The sequence below is a fragment of the Cetorhinus maximus genome, chromosome 10 (genome assembly GCF_964194155.1).
Source record: "Cetorhinus maximus chromosome 10, sCetMax3.hap1.1, whole genome shotgun sequence".
Classification (NCBI taxonomy): Eukaryota; Metazoa; Chordata; class Chondrichthyes; order Lamniformes; family Cetorhinidae; genus Cetorhinus; species Cetorhinus maximus.
The window spans coordinates 65,260,171-65,282,785 of NC_135888.1; the positions used below are offsets into that span (position 1 = coordinate 65,260,171).

The 22,615-nt window shown below is 45.4% G+C and overlaps 1 protein-coding gene across 1 annotated transcript in view; it reads right to left on the reverse strand.

The window, feature by feature from the left end:
• Positions 1 to 1,833: 1,833 nt before the first annotated feature.
• The window catches only part of mchr2b (melanin concentrating hormone receptor 2b), a 64,398-nt gene continuing 43,616 nt past the window's right edge, over positions 1,834 to 22,615 (reverse strand). The window contains exon 2 of the mRNA XM_078549740.1: positions 1,834 to 2,473. Coding sequence (XP_078405866.1) covers positions 1,834 to 2,473 — 640 coding nt within the window. The remainder of the gene's footprint in view (positions 2,474 to 22,615) is intronic.

The following is a 22,615-nucleotide window of genomic DNA, read 5'->3' on the forward strand; positions in this document are numbered from 1 at the left end:
GAGCAAAGCTGTGTTAATTCTTCTTTTTTGCCTTTAATGGTGTATTAATGAGCATGTTTTTCTGTTTATGAACAAACGAATTAGGAGCAGGGGTAGGCCACTCAGCCCCTCGAGCCTGCTCCACCATTCAATAAGGTCATGGCTGACTTGAGTATAACCTCAACCCCACATTTCTGCATGCCCCCAATAACCTTTCACAACCTTGTTAATCAAGAATCTATCTAGCACTGCCTTAAAAATATTCAAAGACCCTGCTTCCACCACCTTTTGAGGAAGAGAGTTCCAAAGACTCATGACCTCTGAGAAAAAAAAATTCTCCTCATCTCTGTCTTAAATGGGTGACCCTTTATTTTGAAACAGTGACCCCCTAGTTCTAGATTCTCCCACAGAGGAAACATCCTCTCCACATCCACTCTGTCAAAGACCCCTCAGGATCTCAAAGGTTTCAATCAAGTCACCTCTTACTCTTCTAAACTTCAGCAGATACAAACTTAACCAGTTCAACCTTTCCTCATAAGGCAACCCACCCATTCCTGGTATTAGCCTAGTAAACCTTCTCTGAACTGCTTGGAGGAGAAACACTTGTAAATATATTTTACTCATCCTCATTATCATAATGTGTACTCCACCCGAAAGGTAGGTTCTTGGCTCATAGTTTTCCCCATGTCTCTCTATCCTGTACCAGTCTTTTCATTTTCCAATAACTTCTTTCAATTTTCAAGCCATCCAGCATTGATATTCTCTTCCTTCCTTTTCCTCATTTCTTTGAAATCTTCCCCCCATAATGTCTCTTACTAGTCTGTTCTCTCTAAAGCTGGGCCCTGCTAGACACTCTGCCTTTTCCAAATTACACTCAGCAAATTTCTTTTTCATTCCCTCTCCTCAGCACTTGTTACATGTTACTATAGGTGGAGAAAATAGCAGAAGGAAACTGTTCCCCCATTCAGCCGTTTTTCTTGTCTGTTTACTCAGATCCACTTTCTCATTAAACCACTACATGGGAAAAAAGTGGTAAATTTTGCACTTAGACAGATATAAACATGGCTAAAATGCCCTCATAACGTACTTTAGCACAGATAGGACAAGGTGTTAGTGTGATGTTGGATGGTGCAGTGATCTAGATGGTGCAGTGATCTGGATGGTGCAGTGATCCAGATGTTGTCCTTTTTCTCTATAATGTCTACTTCAGAATGGAAGAAAAGTCACTATCTGCTGGCTGGAAGGGTCCTATATGAAACAGGAGACTAGTGTCACTAGAGTGGTTGATTCCAAAGTAGTCCCATGTGAAATGGGTTTGGGCAGTCTCAATCCAGTCCCTAGTGGGTGCAAAAACTGTCGCTAAATGCATCACTAAACTGGTAACCTCAGTTGGATAGCTGATATTGGGGAAAAGTGAAATATCTCGCAGCAAGTGCATTTCTCCAAATTCCAGGCATACTGTTGGGGCAAAATAGAAGTGCTTTAATTTGTATCTAACAACTTTGTACCTGTCCTCAGGGTGACTGACAATGTGAGGGTCTAAAATCCTTTAGTTCGATGAACACCAAATTCACCCAGGAATAAGGTTACTTATTGTAAATGAATTGTTAATAAAACAAAAGTAAAATACTGTTGATATTGGAAAGCTGGAATAAAAACCAAAATATGCTGGTAACATTCAGGCAGCATCCGTGGAGAGAGAAAGGTCATCGGCTTGAAATGTTAACACCATTTCTCTCTCCACAGTTGCTGAGGGCTCCCAGTATTTTCTGTTTTTATTGCAGTATGTGGGAACAACGCTGATCTGAAAATGTTTCCTTTGTGTTAAGTGTGTACCACTTTCTCAGAGAACTTTTACACTGAGCTTTTACACTCTATTTCCACACTTTCACAGGCTCCACCCCTCCTCATGGTATTCAACTTGACATGAGAGGTGGAGCTGCCCTTTGTCACAGCACCGCACAAGTGCTCTTGGAAATTCTTTGAGAAGAACAGGAGCAGAAGAGGGTTGATGCAGCTGTGGGCATAGCTCAGACAGATGCTGATATGATAGATGTAATGAAAGAGCAAGGTGTGCGACACGGAGGTTAAGTTGAGCACCTGCATCACATGAAAAGGCAACCAACACACCAAAAAGACAGCTATTACCATGAGAACAGTTTTGGTCGCCCTCTTTGCCTGCACTGATTGCTTCCTGCCCACTCTTCTGAGTGATTTAAAGACATGAAAGAGAGTCATTGAGTAGAAAGTGCTTATAATAATCAGGGGAATGATAAATCCCAATATGGACTGATAGAGTGTATACCAGTACATATCCTTTGTTCCAGAAGGCAGGTCCAGAGCACATATTTCAGAGCCTCCCATCTGAATAGTCCTGGAATATAACATGACTGGGACAGTCAGCAACAAGCTGCCAAGCCACACAAGAGTGTTCACCAGCACTGTCCGGCAGATGGTCCTTTTCTCCGTAGTGGGGTGGACTATTGCGATATATCTGTCAAAGAACAAAATAATTCAGTGGTTAGAGTTAGATTACAATACTGACATGCTGGGATTACTGCAGTAATACAGTTCTGTGGCTACTGCTAAGATGGGGCTAAGTGCAGTAACACTGTTTTGGTGGTACAATTTGTTGTTACTAACTGCTGTAATCCTGTGCTGATGGTACTAGTGTGATGGAAGTACTATAGCAATACTGTTCCAGTAGGACGAGTGTGCCAGGATAACTGCAGTAGCACTGTTCTTACGGTACCAGTGTGTCAGGATTACCATTTTAATTATGCCCTGACTTGTACAGCCTGCTGGATTTATTTTTATAGATTTAACTGGTCAAGATTCATACTGAGTTAGCCCAACATGTGGCTGTGTTTATAGCATTGAACTGGTGCTTTGGAATTCACCTATTTATATTGCAAAGTTAATTAAACTTGGATTCATCAGTTGAGAGGGGATGGAAACAATCTGTGACAGAGAAGCATTTCCAGTAGCATTTTGGAATCTGTTTGGACAGTGAATGCCAAGGAGATTGCTGGAAGTGGCTCAGTGAGGAAATTAACTGAACATGCTGGATCAAATTGTGGGGTTTTTGATGTGTTACTGACTGTATCTTTATTGAAGTTAATCCGGCTCTCTCACACTGTCAGCCTTCATCAAGGATTCCTGGCATCTTGAGAAGCACTGTATGTAGTGTTAAGAGTTGTTTGTCAAAATCTTTGAAAACGGATACCTGGGACATTCTCCCATTGCTGTCAGCGGGAAAGGAGCTGAAACTGCTGGAACTATTGAGCAATGCATCCCGGTGGCACATCATTTTACACTGCAAATGACCCCAATGCTAAGCTGTAAGGAGGTGGAAGCAGAAAAGTTGCAGGTGCCAGTCAACTGGCAGTGCCACCTCTTAGGTTGGCTGTAGATGTCCTTGAAGCAGATAGCACAGCTACCTGTCTGTCTCCCTACTAAGCAGAGCCTGCAGAGGTAACTGCTTTCACACAACATCAGGTAGATGTACCACTAGAAAAGACTTGCATTAATATAGCCCCTTCCCCAACCACCCCTCCACCCCACCCCGAACAAAGTGCAGTATAGCCAATGAAGTATAGTCACATCTAATGTAGGAAACGCAACAACTAACTTAGTGCATAAAAAATCCCATAAACATCAACTTAATAATGACCAGAAAATCCATTTTAATGATATTGGTTGAGGTATAAATTTTGGCCAGAACAAGGGAGAGAACTGCCAAGCTCTTCTTCAAAATACATGGAATAGTTTACGTCCACATGAGAAGGCAGATGGAGTCTTAGTTTAACATCTTAACCAAAAATTGGGACCAAGAAAATGCAATGGCATGCAGGTGTGATTGCTCACACAACGGCGGTGTGCCTAGTCTGGCTCTAGTGTTGATAAGCTCCCTAGCACATTTTCTTTCATCTTATACCACTTCAGTCATGAAATGGGGTGTTTTAAAGCCAATGCCCACCATTGATTTTAATTTGGCTTGTCAACCACCACATGGATCTGTAAATTTGTATTTAAGTGTTAGCTTTCTCTCTGGACCCCAGTCCATGTTGTACTGTAAAAGATTCCTTTCTGTTAACATCTCCCCTTTTCATAAATCTCTTCCAGTTCTGGCAATGTGTTACAAATATTTCAATTACAGTTAGTTTTAGAGATTTTCACAAAATAGCCTAGGTTTCATGGACAGTGGCAAAGCACCTGACCTCAAAGAAAGTTGTCCACAAAGATCTCAGAATCTCTGTGCTGGGGATTTTCCTTTTTCTGATTTCAGTTTGAACCAGGAGTTAATTCAAAAGGGTCTCAGGGGTCTCAAGGAGTCAGGGACATCCAGCAACAGTAATATTATCAAGCAGAGTAAGAAGCCAATCATACTGAAGTATTCTAACAGTCATGAAACCAGGGAGTAAAATACACTGTCCATTGTTTTTTTTATATTTTAGAGACTGAAATAAAGTAATAGGGACATACAGATGCGATTAAGGTAGAAGCTGAATATCTTAAACAAACTTTAAAAAATGCTATTTTAACTTTTTTTATCAGAATGAAGAAATTGTGCTTTCCACAAATATAAAATTATATTTTCAAGTCCAAAGAGATTTTTCAGCAGTAATTATGAACTTAGTGCACCTCATTCAACAAGGTACAACGTTTCAAGGATTTTTACAGCAGGGCTAGATTTCTACTTGATTGCAGCCTTTCATTTTACATATCTAGTTCATGTCTGATGTTAATATTTTAGAGTTTTTTTATACTGGGAAAATTAAAGTTGTAAAGGTTCAGTAATTAAAATGCTGGGCTGTAGAGTTTGCCAGAACACCTAAAAGAAATGGCAGTTCAAATGTGACCCACGTTTGCTGAATGAAGTCAGAAAGAATAGATAGAACTATAAAATAGCAGATGGACTTACTTAGCTAAAGAACTGGAGATGCAACGTCTGCAATGCTTGCAAGAACAAGGGCAGTCCAGAGAGATGTTTTTGTTTTGGGAGGTAGAGCTAAATTACTTTAAGAGCATTTGGTGAACCCTGAAAGGTTGTAAAACCCATTCACTTCATCAGATCAAATAATAAATTATATATGAGGGATAATTTACCTAAAGGTCAGTTTGGGCAAATCCCAGAGCAGGCTGTGTCATTATGCGGATGGCTGGAGCTTAGGAAGGTTCTCTGGTTTCAATTTATCTGGGTGTTTGCTGGACACGTTAGTTGTAGTTTGGATTGCGTGCGGTTTGCCGCTCACTGAAAAAAGATAGGCAAAGTAAATGAAATATACAGCACAGTTAGTTAGACCTGCACTGTAAGCAGAGTAAACGCATAGCTTCACCATTCGCCGTGTGGAATGTGGATAATGTTTAATTTCAGTTTGAACTTTATAAGGGAACAGAAATCTTATGGTAAAGAAAGCAACAAGCAGATTAGCTCGGAAGTATTGAAAAAGTAACCACAATAAGGGACTTAAGGATGGAATCATCCCAGATTTGCATTAAGTGCAGTAGCAGGCGGGAAAAAAGACGTTTTACCCATTAGCCACAATGGCGGCTTTTCACGCCATATCAAACCAATCCCACTTTATTCTGATGAAGAGTCATTCGGACTCGAAACATTAACTGTATTCCTCTCCACAGATGCAGTCAGACCTGCTGAGTTTTTCCAGGTATTTTTGTTTTTGTTTTGGATTTCCACATCCACAGTTTTTTGCTTTTATCCCACTTTATTAATCATGCATTTCCGGGAAGCATGCCCAGTCACTGGCGGGCGGCCTCCAATTCACCCTCCATGCCACCAACTCGCCCCTTCCTCACATCGGGCATTATACTTAAAGTGCAGCTGTACGCACACCTCTCAGCGCTCCCAGCCTAGGACTGCTGCACAGAAGACATGGCCCCGAAAGGCTAGAAGACTGCAGCCCCCCGATTCAGTGACACATCCGTGGGATGCCTTCTAGGCACCGTTGGATCTCGCCATGATGTCCTTTCTCCGGGCTATAGCTGCAGGAGGCTGATCAATGTCACCACTCCCACTTGAGAGGCGGTGGCAGAGGTGATCAGTGCCAACGCTACACAGAAGAAGTTCACCATCCAGTGCAGAAAGAGGATGAATGATCTCATCCATGCCGCCAGGGTAAGGCAACCATCTCATCACTCTAAACTCACACAGTCACAAACCCATCACACATTCACTGGCATCTATCTCACCTACTGCCAGCTCAAGGGACATCAGCACTCATACTCTCACATACACCCTCACATCTCCATCTGGCCTCATCTCATCTGGTTACTGCCTCCACAGCCCTCACCCTCTTGAGGCCACTTACACAGATCAACATGTAACCCTACACAAACCCTGGGATACCCCCCGCCCCCCTCCCCAGTACAGCTCTCACCCTGCAGCCTCTTCCCTTACCTGAGGCCACTTCTCCCCCTTTCACAAGGAAGCCATAGCCCTGCAACCGTTGAAAAATCACCCCCCGCGTTTTGGCTGGTTTTGTAAGTAGAGACCTGCCAATGAACCCCCTGAAAAGTGATGTAGTGCTGTCTGTGAAGCCTGGCGCTGATGACTACGAGTGCTGCCCAAAGCAAGGTAGGCAAACAAGCCTCGAAGTCCCGAGCGAAGTGCAGCTCGTCAGGTGCATGCCACTTATGTACAGTTGTAAAACATGTTGACGTTGTGCCCGGATGATCCAGTGTGAGGCAGATGATTCCGGAAAGCAGGGCTTATAATGATATACAGATATATTAAAATGATGTTCCCGATGTCCAGCGGTGGGAAAGACGGCCTGCCATTAACGGTCGGAGCAGACGATCGCAAACTGGTTCACAATAGCATGAAAACGATTTTTGGCTTTCCCACCATATTGTCTGCTCACGCCTGCCATGATGCCCAACACCAACGAGGACAGAAAATTCCGCCCTAAGGCATCCACAGTCAAGAGATGGTAAATGAAAGTTTTTCCTCTGAGAATAGCTGGAACTGAGGAGAATTTGCCAGTTGCATACTTACAAGTGGTCCCTACAGAAGTAAATAACTTTAAAATCGATGTGTCTTATAAGAGAATTATTGAGGGAAGTAAGAAGTAAACCTGAGTGTATAACATATAGACATGTCCCCTACAAAAATAAGAAAGGTACTGCCAAATCTAGACCTCCCTGGTTGTCTAGAGGAATACAGGGGAAAATCAGACAGAAAAAGAAAGCGTACGATAGGCACAAAGAACTAAGCACTGCAGATAGCCTAGACGAGTATAGGACGTGCATGGACGAAGTAAAAAAGGAAATAAGGAAATCAAAGAGAGGGCATGAAAAAAGATTAGAAAGTAAAGTTAAAGATAACCCAAAGATGTTTTACCAATACATTAATGCTAAAAGGTTAGTTAAGAAAAAAGTGGGACCTATCAGAGATGAAGATGGAAACTTGTGTGTAGACGCAGAGGCTGTGGGAAGGGTTTTGAATGAATATTTTGTCTCCGTGTTTACAAAGGAAAGGGAAGATGTAGATATAGTAGTCCAGGAGGAACGCTGCGAGATATTGGACAGGATAGTCATAAAGAGAGAGGAAGTACTCGAAGGGTTGAAATCCTTGAAAGTTGATAAGTCACCAGGGCCAGATGGATTGTTTCCGAGGCTGCTGAAGGAAGTCAGGGAGGAGATAGCAGATTCTCTGAGGGTGATTTTCCAATCTTCACTAGATACAGGGGAGGTACCGGAGGACTGGAGAAATGCAAACATAGTTCCATTGTTTAAAAAGGGATCAAAGGAAATGCCAGACAATTATAGGCCAGTTAGTCTTACATCGGTGGTGAGCAAATTAGTGGAATCAATCCTGAGAGATAGGATTAACTGTCATGTGGAAAGGCATGGACTAGTTAGGGATGGTCAGCATGGATTTGTTAAAGGAATGTCTTGCCTCACAAATTTGATTGAATTCTTTGAGGAAGTGACAAGAAGGGTTGATGAAGGTAGTGCAGTGGATGTTGTGTACATGGATTTTAGCAAGGCATTTGACAAGGTCCCACATGGCAGATTGGTCAGGAAAGTAAATGCCCATGGGATTCAGGGTAATGTGGCAAACTGGATAAAAGGTTGGCTTTGTAACAGGAAACAAAGGGTAATGGTCGATGGATGCCCTTACAAATGGAAAGTTGTCTCAAGTGGTGTTCCACAGGGTTCGGTGTTGGGACCCTTGCTGTTTGTGTTATCTATTAACGATTTGGACGTGAACGTGGGGGGCACAATTGGGAAATTTGCAGATGACACAAAGATTGGCCGAGTAGTGGATAGTGTAGAGGATAGCCATAATCTCCAAAATGATATAAATGGGTTGGTGGAGTGGGCGGTAAAGTGGCAGATGGATTTTAACATAGAGGTGTGTGGTCGTACATTTAGGGAGGTCAAACAGTTACAGGGATTACAAAATAAATGGGAATATACTAAGAGGGGTAGATGAAGTGAGAGATCTTGGTGTACAAGTACACAGGTCCCTGAAGGCAGCGGTTCAAGTAGACAAGGTTGTAAAGAAGGCATATGGAATGCTTTCCTTCACTGGCAGAGGTATAGAATATAAAAGTAAGGATATAATGTTGGAATTGTATAAAACACTGGTGAGGCCACAACTGGAGTACTGTGTGCAGTTCTGGTCTCCACATTACAGGAAGGACGTAATAGCTCTGGAGAGAGTGCAGAGGAAGTTTATAAGAGTGTTGCCAGGGTTAGAAAAGTGTAGCTACGAGGAGAGACTGGGCAAGTTGGGGTTATTTTCCTTAGAACAAAGAAGGCTGAGAGGTGACTTGATTGAGGTGTACAAAATTATGAGGGGATTAGATAAGAGTGGACAGGATAAAATTGTTTCCCTTGATGGAGAGTTCTAGAACCAGGGGACATAGATTCAAGATAAGTGGCAGAAGGTGTAGGGGGGACATGAAGAAGAACTTTTTTACGCAGAGGGTAGTGAGTTTCTGGAATTCGCTGCCCAAGCTGGTGGTAGAGGCAGAAACTCTAAACTCTTTTAAAAAGTACCTGGATCTGCACCTTAAGTGCTGTAAGCTGCAGGGCTATGGGCCAAGTGCAGGAAAGTGGGATTAGAAAGGGCACCTGGGTGTCCTCGGGCTGACATGGACAAGATGGGCCGAATGGCCTCCTTCTGTGCTGTAACTTTTCTATGGTTTCTATGTAGGTATAAACCATTTTGTTACGGTAATCGTGCTTATTTTGTTTAATTCTGTTACATATAATAAATTTGTGTTTTGATTTTTAAAAAATGAAATCTCGTGACATAATTGGTTAAAACAAGGTATTTGGATTTCTCTTTAAACGTTAACGGTCCTTAACTGAATCATAACGCTTTCAACGGTGCACCATACGGAGACGTGTAGAATCACTCCAAGCAACTTCCATGCTTAACATGTGCAGTCTTCAGAGGTTGTTAGCAATTTCACTAGCATTACTATTGCAAGATATTGGCCATTAAAATTGAAAATTCATAAGTGCATTGCCTACCTGGAATGCTAATCAAGAATTTGAGCATAATTTTGCTAGCCTGAAGAACAAGGACCCAGTGAGAGAAACATCTGCCCACTTTCCTGGCTTCCAGCCACCTGTCCCTCTCTGGCAAAATTGGCCAGGCGTAACTAAAACATTTATGCTTGTGTCTCTCTTGATGTTAATCCAACTCCTTTCTATTGTCAAACTCAATGAGGTGGAATTTTAACCCCCAACATCAGGTTGGGGGATGGTGGGCAGGCAGCTAACACACTGCCAGGAGTTTGTTATTTAAACTGGTCATTTAAATATCCTTACAAGGCTGACTGTCTCAAATTTAACTTATCTTCCCAACAGATAAATGGAGGGGAGGGCTACTTTGTGGAAAAGGGATGTTTACAGCTTACTGCTTGTGGACCATGTGGAGCGGGAATGTGTTCTCCCAGCTCACTAAGCTTTCCAGCCACCATTCCCATTGTCAGAATGCCCGCTCTCTCCCAGAGCGGAGACAGGAACCAGAGATTGGAACCTCCATCCCAGGGTCTGAGATCACATCTCCCCCAACCCCCAACCAGGCATCAGTGACCAACCACCCTCTGCCCACGAGCTGCAGCCCACCACACTGCACGTCCACTAGCCCAACTGCAGAATCCCTATCAGAGTGTTCTGATGCCTTTTCAAAACCCTGGAAGGTGAAGGAACTCTGACATTTCATTTTTTAAATTAGAAATATGATTCAAAGATTATTTCAGACAAGGAATTGTTGAGTGCTTCAAAAATGGACAACCATCGCTCAGCTCACTTGGAATGAAAGTTATGCTTACTGTTTGGAGAACATAACTACTGGATAGGCTGTTTCCCAATTGATTGTGATTGCAACTGGTCACCAGAGACAGATTGCGAGACAGAGCAAAAAGAGAGAGAAAGCAGATATAGATAAGCCAAAGGGAAAAACAGAGCTACATATAAACCATCTGAATCCCTCAACTATATCCCAGACCATTCATTTGTATATAAAATGTCTGAGCCCCTCAAACTGGTTCTAGCCTGAAACTCTCCCAGGTATCCATCATTCTATATATAAATGCTCTTATCTCCTTGATTAGATTCCAGCTGTAACTCACTCCACGAATCCATTATTCTACATGTAAATCACCTGAATTCTTCAACTGGTGTCCAACCTGAAACTTCACTTGCAAGTATCTAATATTCTCCATGTCAATCATCTGAACAATCACCTGAAGAATTAGATTCTGGCCTGAAACTCATTACCGGATACCCATTATTCTACTTTTGAACTCTTTGAATTCAAGGATGTACAATGTATACTGTATACAGTGTAAACCATCTTGTACCTATTGTTTCAGCTCATCTCGACAGCAGCATAACCACATGCTTCAACATTTCATCCAAAGAACCAGAAGAGTTCAAATTGTTAGCTATACCACTATCTGAGTCTATCAGAGCCTGACCTATAGTTCATCCAGGTATCGATTACTCCATAGATATGGACAAGAGTTTTTCATCCCGCTGGCGGGCATGCGCCCAACCTGAACGGGGTAATACTGTGCGCGATGACATCAGGTGAGTGTCCCAATGTCATCGCACACTCGCGCAATATTTCGCTCAGCGGACACACACGAGTGCTGGAGTGGCGCCCGCCATTAATTAAGCAGCCACTTAAGGCCCTTAACGGTCCAACTGACTGTGATTTTTCATTGCCCATGTGAGTTTCTGCTTGTCACACGGGCAAAAGGGGCAGGCGACCAGCTGACATCTTCACAAACCCCATCCAAGGGCGGGATAAAACGGGTCAGCAGCATTGCCAGGGTGAGTAGTGAGGAGTTTTGGAGATAGTTTGCAGCTGGTTGCTTATTGGTACTTGTCAGCTTCTTCTCTGTTCGGGGCTTCATTCTTAGCATTTCCAGGCTTAATTTCAGGACTCATTGCTGTCTGCCAGGCCCCCGGAGGATTCAGACTGTGTGGACACTTCCAGGTATCACACAACCTTCCTTTACCCTGGTAATGGGGATTGTGGTCTCTGCTGGAGGCATCTCCTCTGAGGAGGAAGAGAGGGGTAGAAGGGGGGGGGGATGCCACGTGTCCCAATGTAGCATCCAGGGGAGGGACCTGTGGAAAGACAGGCACAGGCGCAGGCACAAGGGGTGCAGGGCCAACAGGAAGCCCAAGTCGGAAGGGGCCGCTGAAGACGCCACTATCCTGCTGCCAGGGTTTACAGGCGGCGATGCAGCTACCTCAATATGCCCGAGGTGCAATGCCGAAGGAGGCTCCGCCTCTCAGGGGAGACCGTGACCTCCATTTCCCAGATGATTGGCCCTGAGATCAGCTCCGGCTGTGTGGGTGGACACCACATGTCAGTGGCTCTGAAGGTCACAGCGGCCCACAACTTCTATGCCTCCGGCTCTTTGCAGGGGTCAGTGGGGGATGTGTGTGGAGTCTCCCAATCAACTGTCCATAGTTGTGTCAAGCTGGTGACAGAAGCTCTGTGGGTACTGAAATTTATTCCCTACCATATGGGCGAGGCCAGCCAGGCTGAGTGAGCATTTTCTGGGTTCTGGGTTCCCCCGCGACAAGGGTGCCATTGGCTGCACACATGTGGCCACCAAGGTGCCAGTGGGTCATCCAGGTGTCTTCGTCAACAGGAAGGGATTCCACTCCATGAACGTGCAGATAGTGTGTGACCACAGGATGCAGATTCTGCAAGTCTGTGCAAGGTACCCTGGCAGCTCCCATGACGCTTACATCCTCAGACACTCCCTGGTGCCGAGGCTCTTCAGTGCTCCAGCCCAACTGGATGGATGGCTGCTGGGTGACAAGGGCTATCTGTTGAAGAGGTGGCTTATGACACCTCTCTGCCACCCAGGAACAGAGGCAGAGAAGCGCTACAAGATGAGTCATGCCTTCACAAGGGCAGTGGTAGCGAGAACCATAGGTTTTCTCAAGCTGTGCTTCCGATGCCTGGACCGTTCAGGGGGTGCACTACAATACCCCCCAGAGCGGGTGTCACTGATAGTGGTTGCATGCTGCACTCTCCACAATCTGGCACTGGCAAGAGGGGACCCACTGGAGGAAGAGGATCTTGAGGCAGCCGTACAGGTCACAAATGATGAGTCCAGCAGTGAGTCCGAAGAGGAGCACGGTGAGGAGAACACTGAGGATGTGGAGCCAGATCTTGGTAACCTACAGGGAGGCAGGGACACCAGGGATGCCTTGATCCAACGCTCCTTCAGCCAGGTGCCAAAGATCAGCTTCAACCGCATGCCAGGGCTGCCTCCTCCATCCCGGATGCCTGAAAGGACCCTTTCATTTGAACACAAAGAACATCCAGTGCCTGTGCAATTAAGTTCAGAGCCACCTATGTGCAGCATTACATAATGGCATTCCCCGCACCAATTAAATAAAAAGGTCAAGCATACTCAAGCTATGATGACAAAAACACGATTTATGCCATTCTGACAATTCAATAATCTCAACAGAAATGTTTCTGGTATTCAACATTGGACCAGTATACATAAAGTTAACAAAAATGAACATAAAATCACCTGTGAACTGTCCCTCTTGTGCTCATGGTGCCCTTAACCTAAGTTTGCAAGTGCTTTATCTAGGTGCTCCCCCCTCGCTGGCACCAGCTTTGGAGACAGCCTGCTGACTGTGCTGTCTTGTTGGCCTTGATGACCTTGGCAGTCATCCTCTGGCCAGTGGAGCCTGTGCTGGCCCCGCCTGATAGGGGGAAGCCAGTGCCACAGCTGGCATCTCCCCAGTCATCGCAGCCTCATCAGTTGCCACAGTCACTGGCAGAGGGGCGGAGGAGCTGCTACTATCATCCAGAGCATCCTGAGAGGAGCCCATGGAGACAACAGGCAGCTCGTGAGCCAATGTGAGGTCGCTGTGGACCTCCCTGCATGCCCCATTGATGGACGGGCGCCTAGCTGGGATACTGGGTGCCTCATCCATCTCCCACACTGACACTAACCACCTGAGGTCAGTGCCTGTGTGATGGCTTGCAGGTCTAAGTGCAACCCCAGGAACCCCTCATTCTGTCCCTAGAGCTTCCTCTCCATGAAAGTCAGCACTCTCTCAATGAAGGAGGCAGTGAGCTCGGTCATGAAGTTCAACGCAGTGCTGATGCTCTGCATGGACTCCTCCATCACGGAGACCATGGCACGCAAACCCTCACGGATCTCCACTAGATCCTCCCACACATCCCGCTGGTCATCCAGCATCTGCTGCCTAATGGGCGACTCCAGAGGCTCATCATCAGCCATCAACTGAGCATCATCCTGTTCCCCAACAGTCCTCCGACTGCAATCGCTCTGGGCACTTTCTGCCTCTGCCTGCACCTCAAGCGAATGTGGAGTGCCCTTACCACTGTGCACCGAGATACTAGCTGCCGCTCTAATGCCCACCAAGGTGTTGGTATCTGCACTGGTGCCTGCTTCAGAGAACGGGCGTGACACAGGTGCAAATGACGCCTGGTGGTCCTCTGGCGTCAGGGGTGGCCCTTCGGGGTCCGGAGAGCGAACGCCTGCTGGTGAACCTAAAAGGGAGAAGAAGGACATGTCATTAGTTAAAGTCATCACACTGTCACTATGCATACCAGGCACCCTGGTGGGACAATGGAGATTTGCATCATGGTGCCACCATCTTTCAATGATCAATGGGGACTCCAAGTTCAAGGCTCCCATCGATGAAAGGACTACACTAGAATGGTTGCACAATCGGAAACTCTCACCTCACTGCACTACACTTTTATCTTCGTCTGGCACCCCTGCCTCTCCACACCCAGTTGCACGCAGGACTTGCCAGCTCTCAAGCTCCTGGGCATCTTGCTCATACCTCGAAAGGATTAGGAGGGTAGTGGGGCCTCCGCCGGTCCACGACCTTTCTATATTCTTGTGGGCTGTCTTCTCCTGAAACAACAGAGGAGCATTGATTAGTCCACTCTGTACCTGCAGCCCCATTGCAGCCTGGCCAACCCCAGCTAAGGTGCACCTGGCAAGGCACTTCTGGGTCATGGCCCTCGTGCCACAAGGCTCTCAGTCCAAGCAACAGGGCTCACCTCCTCTAGCACCCCTGAGGTCCGCACGGGATGGCCAGGCCTAAACACATCTGCACACTGACCCATGCCAACACAGTGCTCACCCTTCCTGAGCGCAGCAGGTCATTGAACCGCTTCTGATACTGCACCCAGGAGTGCTGCACCACATCACGGCTGCTCACCATCACTGCCATCTCTTCCCATGCCCTCTCAGTGAGGTGCGGTGGCCTCCTCCTCCCATCCCTGGGGACAAGGATGTCCCTCCTGGCAGCCACCTCTTCCAGAAGGATGGCGAGGCCCCCATCAGAGAAGCCGGGGGTCAAGTGCCCACCCGACCTGCCCTCCTGCCTGCTATGTCCAGCTGCACTTGGGTCTATCGTGCCGGCTCAGGGAATGTCCTCCATGGCAGCCTTCCAGGGGCTGCCTGGTCTGCTTTTAAACCGGCCGCTAGGTCGCCATTGGACCCAGTGGCCGACAGGCCCCACCCCCACCCCGCAAGACCCTTCCTGGCTAGTGCGGTGCTGTGTTTCAAGCTGGGTGGGCCTTAATTGACCCGCCAGTGTGAAATCACGGTCATGGCCCGATCGCGGGCAGTGGTCCGTTTCTCGGACACTTCCGGGCCCACTTGCCGTGCTCGCTCGACAAAGGGAAAATCCTGCCCTGTGTTTTTTTCCTTTATTCTTTCATGTGTGTCATTGGCAAGGCCATCATTTGTTGCCCGTCCCTAATTGTCCTTGAACTGAGTGGCTTACTAGGCCATCTCACAGGGCAGTTAAGAGTCAACCACATTGCTGTGGGTCTGGAGTCACATGTAGGCCAGGCCAGGTAAGAACAGCAGATTTCCTTCCCTAAAGAGCATTTGTGAACCAGTTGGGTATCAATGATACAGTAGTTGGCATGGTCACCATTACTGAGAATAGCTTTATGTTTATTTAATTTAAATTCCACTTGCTGCTATGGTGGGATTTGAATCCATGGGCAGAATTTTCTTCTCATCGGGCGGGTGTGTGCATAACCAAACAAGCATAAAATGGCATGCGATGATGTCAGGCGAGTGTCCCAGCGTCATCGCACACTTGCGCAATATTTCAGTCGGCGGGTGTGCACAGGAGTAGGCAATGTGCTCGCCAACAATTAAGTGGCCTATTAAGGCCCTTAGTCAATTAATTGACTAGAATTTTTCGCTGCCCGTCCAACCGTTCGGTTGGTGGGTGGCAAAAAGGCCAAGTGGCCTTTGCATTTTTGGTGGAACCGCCTCCAGCCTGGCAGTGCTGAGCACTACAACGCACAATTCACGCTGGTTGGCCGGTATTTGGCCAGTCTGCGTGAAATTGTGGTCGGAGCCCGGTCGTGGGTGATAGTCGGCTTCCTGACCACTCCCGGGCCCGCCCGTCAGACGACCGGAATATCCTGGCCCATGCCTCCAGAGCACTAACCTGGGCCTCTGGATTACTAGTCTAGTGACATTATCATGAAGCCACCGTCTGCCTATATGCCTATATAAGAAGCATCCAAATGCCTTGATGAAGTTCTGTTATTCATCTCCAGCTTTTGCTGCTCTCTGTGATAGCAGCCCTTCACCATGAAATCCATTTATAGGCACATTGATATGTATTGTTTCCAAAGCACTGTACAGTTTGAAGAGCAAACATGCTAAAACACTGAAGGAGGAGAGGCTTCTTTGATTCTGATATAAAGCACTCCCTTGTGCAAAGGGTGCTTCTTCATCAGTGTCTGCATTTTTGAATAAACTAAACAGGATTTTGAAAATGAGTCATCCATATTGATTCTGCATTGCTCCAATATAAATGATACCCATATCTGGATGGAGTCTTGCTGGCTGGCTCCCTAGGAAAAGCACCACCAGTACCAGAATTAAACAACGACTGTCATCAGCATTATATTCTGTCTGGTGATAGGCTGAACTCACAACCTGCGGCTACAGAAATTTCAATCCTTTGTTTTTCTCTCTGGTAGAAGTTAGCCCAGCTTTGTGGTAATTGTACATATTCAAATCTTGCAGTTTGCTTTGTTTGATTGAGAACCTGAGGCGGAAGGTAATGCCCCAGAATGTAGAACCCCACCACAACTGAGGAGAGTTAAAAGAAAAGCTGAGGTAAATCAGGAATGAATGATGAGACGATGATAAGATTGGATTTTAAAAGCCTGAATATGATAGCGTGGGCTGATGCAACTGAGGAAGATGATCAGCTTCACAGTTTCTGGGAAAGAATAGCTTAGCGTAGGCGGCAGTGCAGTGAATCCTAATTTTCACATTGCGGGAATGTGAAAGGCAAGATAAATGTAGCTTATCACCCAGCTTCTCCACCCTGGCCCCCATGTTAGCCAATATTGTAAACAGTTCTTTTTCTTCAGGTGCTGCCCCCTCTCCTTTAAATCTGATGTCATCATCCCTTATCTCAAAAAACCAACCCTTGACCCCTCCAACCTGTCCCATCTCCAATCTCCCTCTTCTCTCCAGAGTCATTGTCTGTGTTGTTGTCTCCCAAATCTATTCCGATCTTTTCCGAACCCCACATTTGTATCCTTCCAATCAGGTTTCTGCCCTGACACAATAGTGGTCGTGGGTTTGGAAAGTGCTGTCTAAGGAGCCTTGGTGAGTTGCTGCAATGAATCTTGTAGATGGTACACATTGCTGCTACTGTGCTTCGGTTTGTGGATGGGGTGCCAATCGAGCAGGCTGCTTAGTCCTGGATGGTGTCAAGCTTCTTGAGTGTTGTTGGAGCTGCACTCATCCAGGCAAGGGGAAAGTATTCCATCACACTCCTGACTTGTGCACTGTAGATGGTCGACAGGCTTTGGATTATCAGGAGGTGAGTTACTCACTGCAGGATTCCTAGTCTCTGACCTGCTCTTGTAGCTACAGTATTTATATGGCAAGTCCAGTTCAGTTTCTGGTCAATGGTAACCCCAGGATGTTGATGCAGATGTTCTGACACCATGAAGTAGGCTTTGTGGTATGGAGTATTTTAACAGTAAGTCTTTATTAACAACTCATAACTATGTACATATTTATAGTAGAGAGTACAGTAATGGAGCCGACTCCAATCTAGGTCTTTACCCAACTCTGTCCATCTCTAGACTGACCCTGGCTCTGGGTCATGTGCTTTCTTACATCACTGTGTGGGCAGTACTCTACTCAGTCCCACATTAACTCTTTATGTACCAGACCCTACTGCTACAGTGACGCCCCCCCACCCCCACCGCCCCCACCCCACCCCCACCCCACCCCAAAGGATCTATCCTTGGCCTCCTCCTAATTCTTACCTCCTTGCTGCCTCTTGGCAACATCATCCGAAGACACAGTGTTAGTTTTCACATGTGCACTAATGAAATCCAGCTCTACCTCACCACCACCTCTCTTGACTCCTCCGCTGTTGTAAATTATCAGACAGCTTATCCACATTCATTACTGGATGAGCATAAACTTCCTCCGATTAAATGTTGGGAAGGCTAAAGCCATTGTTTTCCATCCCAACTCCAAACTACTGATTCCATCTTTCTCATTAGCAACATTCTAAGATTAAGCTGGTCTGTTCGCAACCTTGGTGTTACATTTGACCCAGAAATATCCTTTCGACCTCATATTCAGACCATCTGTAAGACCACCTATTTCTACCTCTGTACCAACGTCTGACTTTGCCTCTGTCTCAGTTCACCTGTTGCTGAAACCCTCAACCTTTGTTAATTCTAGACGATTCCAATGCACTTCTGGCTGGTCTCCCACATTATACCCTCTGTAAACTTGAGGTCATCCAAAACTCTGCTCCCTGTGTCTTAACTCGCTGAAAGTCCTGTTTCCCTATCACCCTTCTGCTTGCTGATCTACATTGGCTCTCAGCCAAGCAATGTCTTGGTTTTAAAATTCTCATCCTTATTTTCAAATCCCTCCATGGCCTCCGCCCTCCCTATCTCTGTAACCTCCTCCAGCCCATAGCCCTCTGAAATAGCTGCACTCCTCTAATTCTAGCCTTTTGTGCATTCTCAATTACAATTGGTCCATCGTGCCTTGAATTGACTAGGCCACATGCTCTGGAATTCCCTCCCTACATCTCTCTGTCTCTCTACCTCGCTTTCCTCTTTGATGACACTCCTTAATACCTACCTCTTTGACCAAGCTTTTGTCATCTGACCTAATATCACTCTATGTGATTTGTTGTCATACTATTTTTTATAATGCTCTGCAAAGCACCTTGGGACATTTCTTTATGTGAAAGGTGCGATATAAATATAAGCTGTCGTTTTTGTTAGTGCAGCTTAGAGACAAGGGAGATAAGTTCCGAGGACTACTGGCCATATATGAAGGAAAAGAATAAAGTTTGCAATGGAGAGAATGGCTGGCAGCTGCAGAGATGTTGCAGCCCGGAGTTAAAATAAATCGCCCATCAGACAACAAGCTTGAAGAAAACATTCCAGTACTCGAATTAAAAGTGGGAACTTTAATCAGACATGGCTCCCTTCAGGCTCAGGTGATGGCAAGAGACTTTGTTTGTCCAGGAGGCTGGGTTGGGTTGAGCTGTCACCGGCTCTTGATGGGACTAGTTTCTCACTTCAGTAGGGGCTATGTCCAGTAAGATGAGATGTACCAGACTCCAAGCTTAAGCTGGGGAAGGGGGAACTCCCAACTTAGGAAATCCCCACTATTGGTCCTATCCCATCTGCCTAACCAGGATTCTAAGGTGCCAAGAATATTTGTGGCTTTTCCACGGGACTTAAACCAGGGATCCACCAGATTGCCCAGGCAATTTCAGACCAAAAGCCAAGATTTTAATTGCCCCAGTGGAGGATACTGAAATTTAGTGATTCCACCTTCGCACAAGACTGAGCACTGATGACATGCATTCTACATAATTTTGATCACTGGAGGTGTATTATTAGCAAAAGAAGGTTCACCATTGATGTGAAGGAACAAAGCAGGATAGAGGCATAGCCCTGAACTAGAAATTACAGGACAGATTGAGCAATTTGAGAGGTAGACTAGATAGCTGTGGCCATAACTCGGTGGTCGGCCATGTATTATTAGATTGTTTGGAAGTGCATGGTGTCAAACCTTGTCAAGGCATTTGAGAATTATTTACTTTTTTTATTATTTCTTGTGATGTGGGCATCACTGGCTGGGCCAACATTTATTTCCCATCCCTAATTACTCTTGAGAAGGTAGTGGTGAACTGCCTTCTTGATCCACTGCAGTCCATGTGGTGTAGGTACACCCACAGTGCTGTTAGGGAGGGAGTTCCAGGGTTTTGATCCAGCGACAGTGAAGGAACAGTGATATATTTCCAAGTCAGGATGGTGTGTGAGTTGGAGAGTGTTATAGAGTTGATTTTCCAGGCAACTTTTCTTGGTGGAAACATTGAATTTTATTTACAAGACAGCAGCAGCAGCTACATGTGTGCATCAAACCCTATAACTAAAGAAGAACTCTCTTCTAGAGGTTCCTCGTGCTGCTAACTTATTGGTTTACACAGATCATGTGATTTTACAACACAGGATTATTCTTAAAGCTATATTCCCTTGTTTATCAGAACTATAATTACTACATTCCTCCCCTTTAACTTTTCTGCACATTTTGTATTTACGAGGATATTTATCTCATGACATTACAATATTTACACGTCACAAAATTATAAGATCAGTCTTTCAGCTGGTTTCCTGATCCATGTAGAACATTGTAGCTCCATGACTTCCAATTATTTGGAAGGAGCCACATTCTCTGGAACTGCATTAACATCAGGTACCTCATTAGGCAGAGGCACTTCAGTGCCTTCCACTCTGACAGAAACATCGGGCATTTCTATCCTTGATTGAGCAACTTCAACAGGAACCACAGGTTCAGCAATGGTTACAGATGGAACATCATTTTGTTGGGGTATCTCCCTTCTTCTTAAATGTTCCACATGCTTACAGCTGATTCAGCCCTCCACTTCCACGTGGTACAACAATGATCCAGTCACAGAGCGTACTTACTTACCAGGTAACCACTTCGGTCCTCTGCTGAAATTCCTTACATATACTGCTTCTCCAACAGTAAATTGTCGCTATTTGGTTTCCTTGACTTTTCTCCACCTTCCCCTCCAAATTGGGAAGTATCAGACTTAGTCTTGTTTGAAGACGGCACCTCATCAGTAACTGCAGGTGTTGTACCTGTCGTAGCGTGGGGGGTTGTTCTGTAGCGAAATAGGAAATGAGCAAGTTTAATTTCCAACGATTCACCTGTTAACTTTTTCATTCCCGCCTTAAAAGTTTGTACTGCTCTTTCCACCAGTGCGTTAGATGACAGATGGTATGGTGCAGTCTTCACGTGGTGGATACCATTTAGGCTGACAAATCTTTGAAATTCGGTGCTAGTAAATGCAGTACCATCATCTGAGACAATTACTTCTGGCAATCCATGGATAGAAAAGCTTGGCGTAGTTTTCTATAGTAGTACCTGACTTTGGCGAGTTAACCTATAAACATCTAACTACTCGGAATGAGCAACTATAATCAATAGAAACATGGTTCCAAGGAAAGGACCGACGTAATCTATGTGCAATCTAACCCAGGGTCTACTAGGCCACTCCCATGGTTGTAATGGGGTTGCCACCAGCAACTTTTGTAGCTGTTGCATTGCACGCAGTGTTTTACCACCTTCTCAATATCACCGTCCATTCCCGGCCACCAAAGATAACTTTGCGCTATCATCTTCATTCTTGAGATTCCCGGATGGGCACTGTGTACCTCTAAGAGTGCTTCTCTTACACAGTGGTAGAAGCACCAGTGTCTACTTCCATTTTTAAGGGTTTATCATTCATTTGCAATGTGACAGTAATTGGCTCTGTCTTCCTGTTGTAGGGTGGCTGAATTGCACTATTAGTGATAGAGTTGATCTGCAGACAATTCTTGGGTGGAAACATTAAGTTTATTTACAATATACTCAGCAGCAATTACACATGTGCTTTCAACTCCAACTCTATCTCTACAATGACTGCAGAGGTAACCCATGCTTCTCTCCTATTGGTTACTACAGATCATGTAATCCCTCCTTAACAAGTATTATTCTTAATGGTACATTACACACTAAATAAAACCATAATTACTACATTCCACCCCTTTAACTCAGCTATACATTTTATATTTACAAGTACATATTTTTCAAGATAACATAATACTTACACTGAGTAAGGAATTTACAAGTTCAGTGTTTCAGGTGGTTTCCTGATAGGTGTGGAGCATCTCAGCTCCACAACTTCTACGTCAGGAACCTCCTTTTCTAGAGTTGCCTGAACATCAGATGCTTCAGTGGGCACTTGCAGTTCTGTATCATCAGCTGTTACAGGAATATCAGACATGTCTGTCCTGGGTTGAGTATCCTCAACAGGAAACGCAGACCCAGTCATGGTCACTGGTGGAGCCAAATCTTGGTGATTTGTCTCTCTCTTCCTTAAATGGTCCACATGTTTACGGATGTTCCAGTCTTCCACCTCCACGTGGTAAGATAGAGGTCTAGTCACCGCACTTATTTCACCCGCTAACCACTTTGGCCCTTCCCTGAAGGTTTTCATGTATACCGGCACTCCCACAATAAATTTCCTCGACTATGCCAGTCGTGTCTAGTTTTCTGGCTTCCCTGACTCCTTTCCACCTTCCCCTCTAAATTCAGCATTATTAAGCTCAATCTCGTCCTGAGGCAGCATTTCAACAATAACTCTGCAGGTGTGATACCTGTTGTTGTGTGAGGGGTAGTCCTGTAATGAAAAAGAAAGTGTGCCAGCTTGGTTGCCAAGGAATCACCGGTTAGCTTTTTCATGCCTGTCTTGAATGTTTGAACCGCCCTTTCGGCCAGTCCATTTGAGGAAGGGTGGTACGGTGCAGTTTTCACATGAGTGATACCATTGAGACTGATAAACCGTGAGTAATCTAAGAAATTTAACAGTAAAACAAGTTCCTGTGGAACTGGGACATGCTCATAATTTTCTTGTAAAGGCAAATGACTAAGGGCATCGGCATTTGCGATTTGATTGCCAGGCCTATGTACGAAAGTGTATTCCTATGCTGCCAGAATTAAGGCCCATCATTGTATTCTTG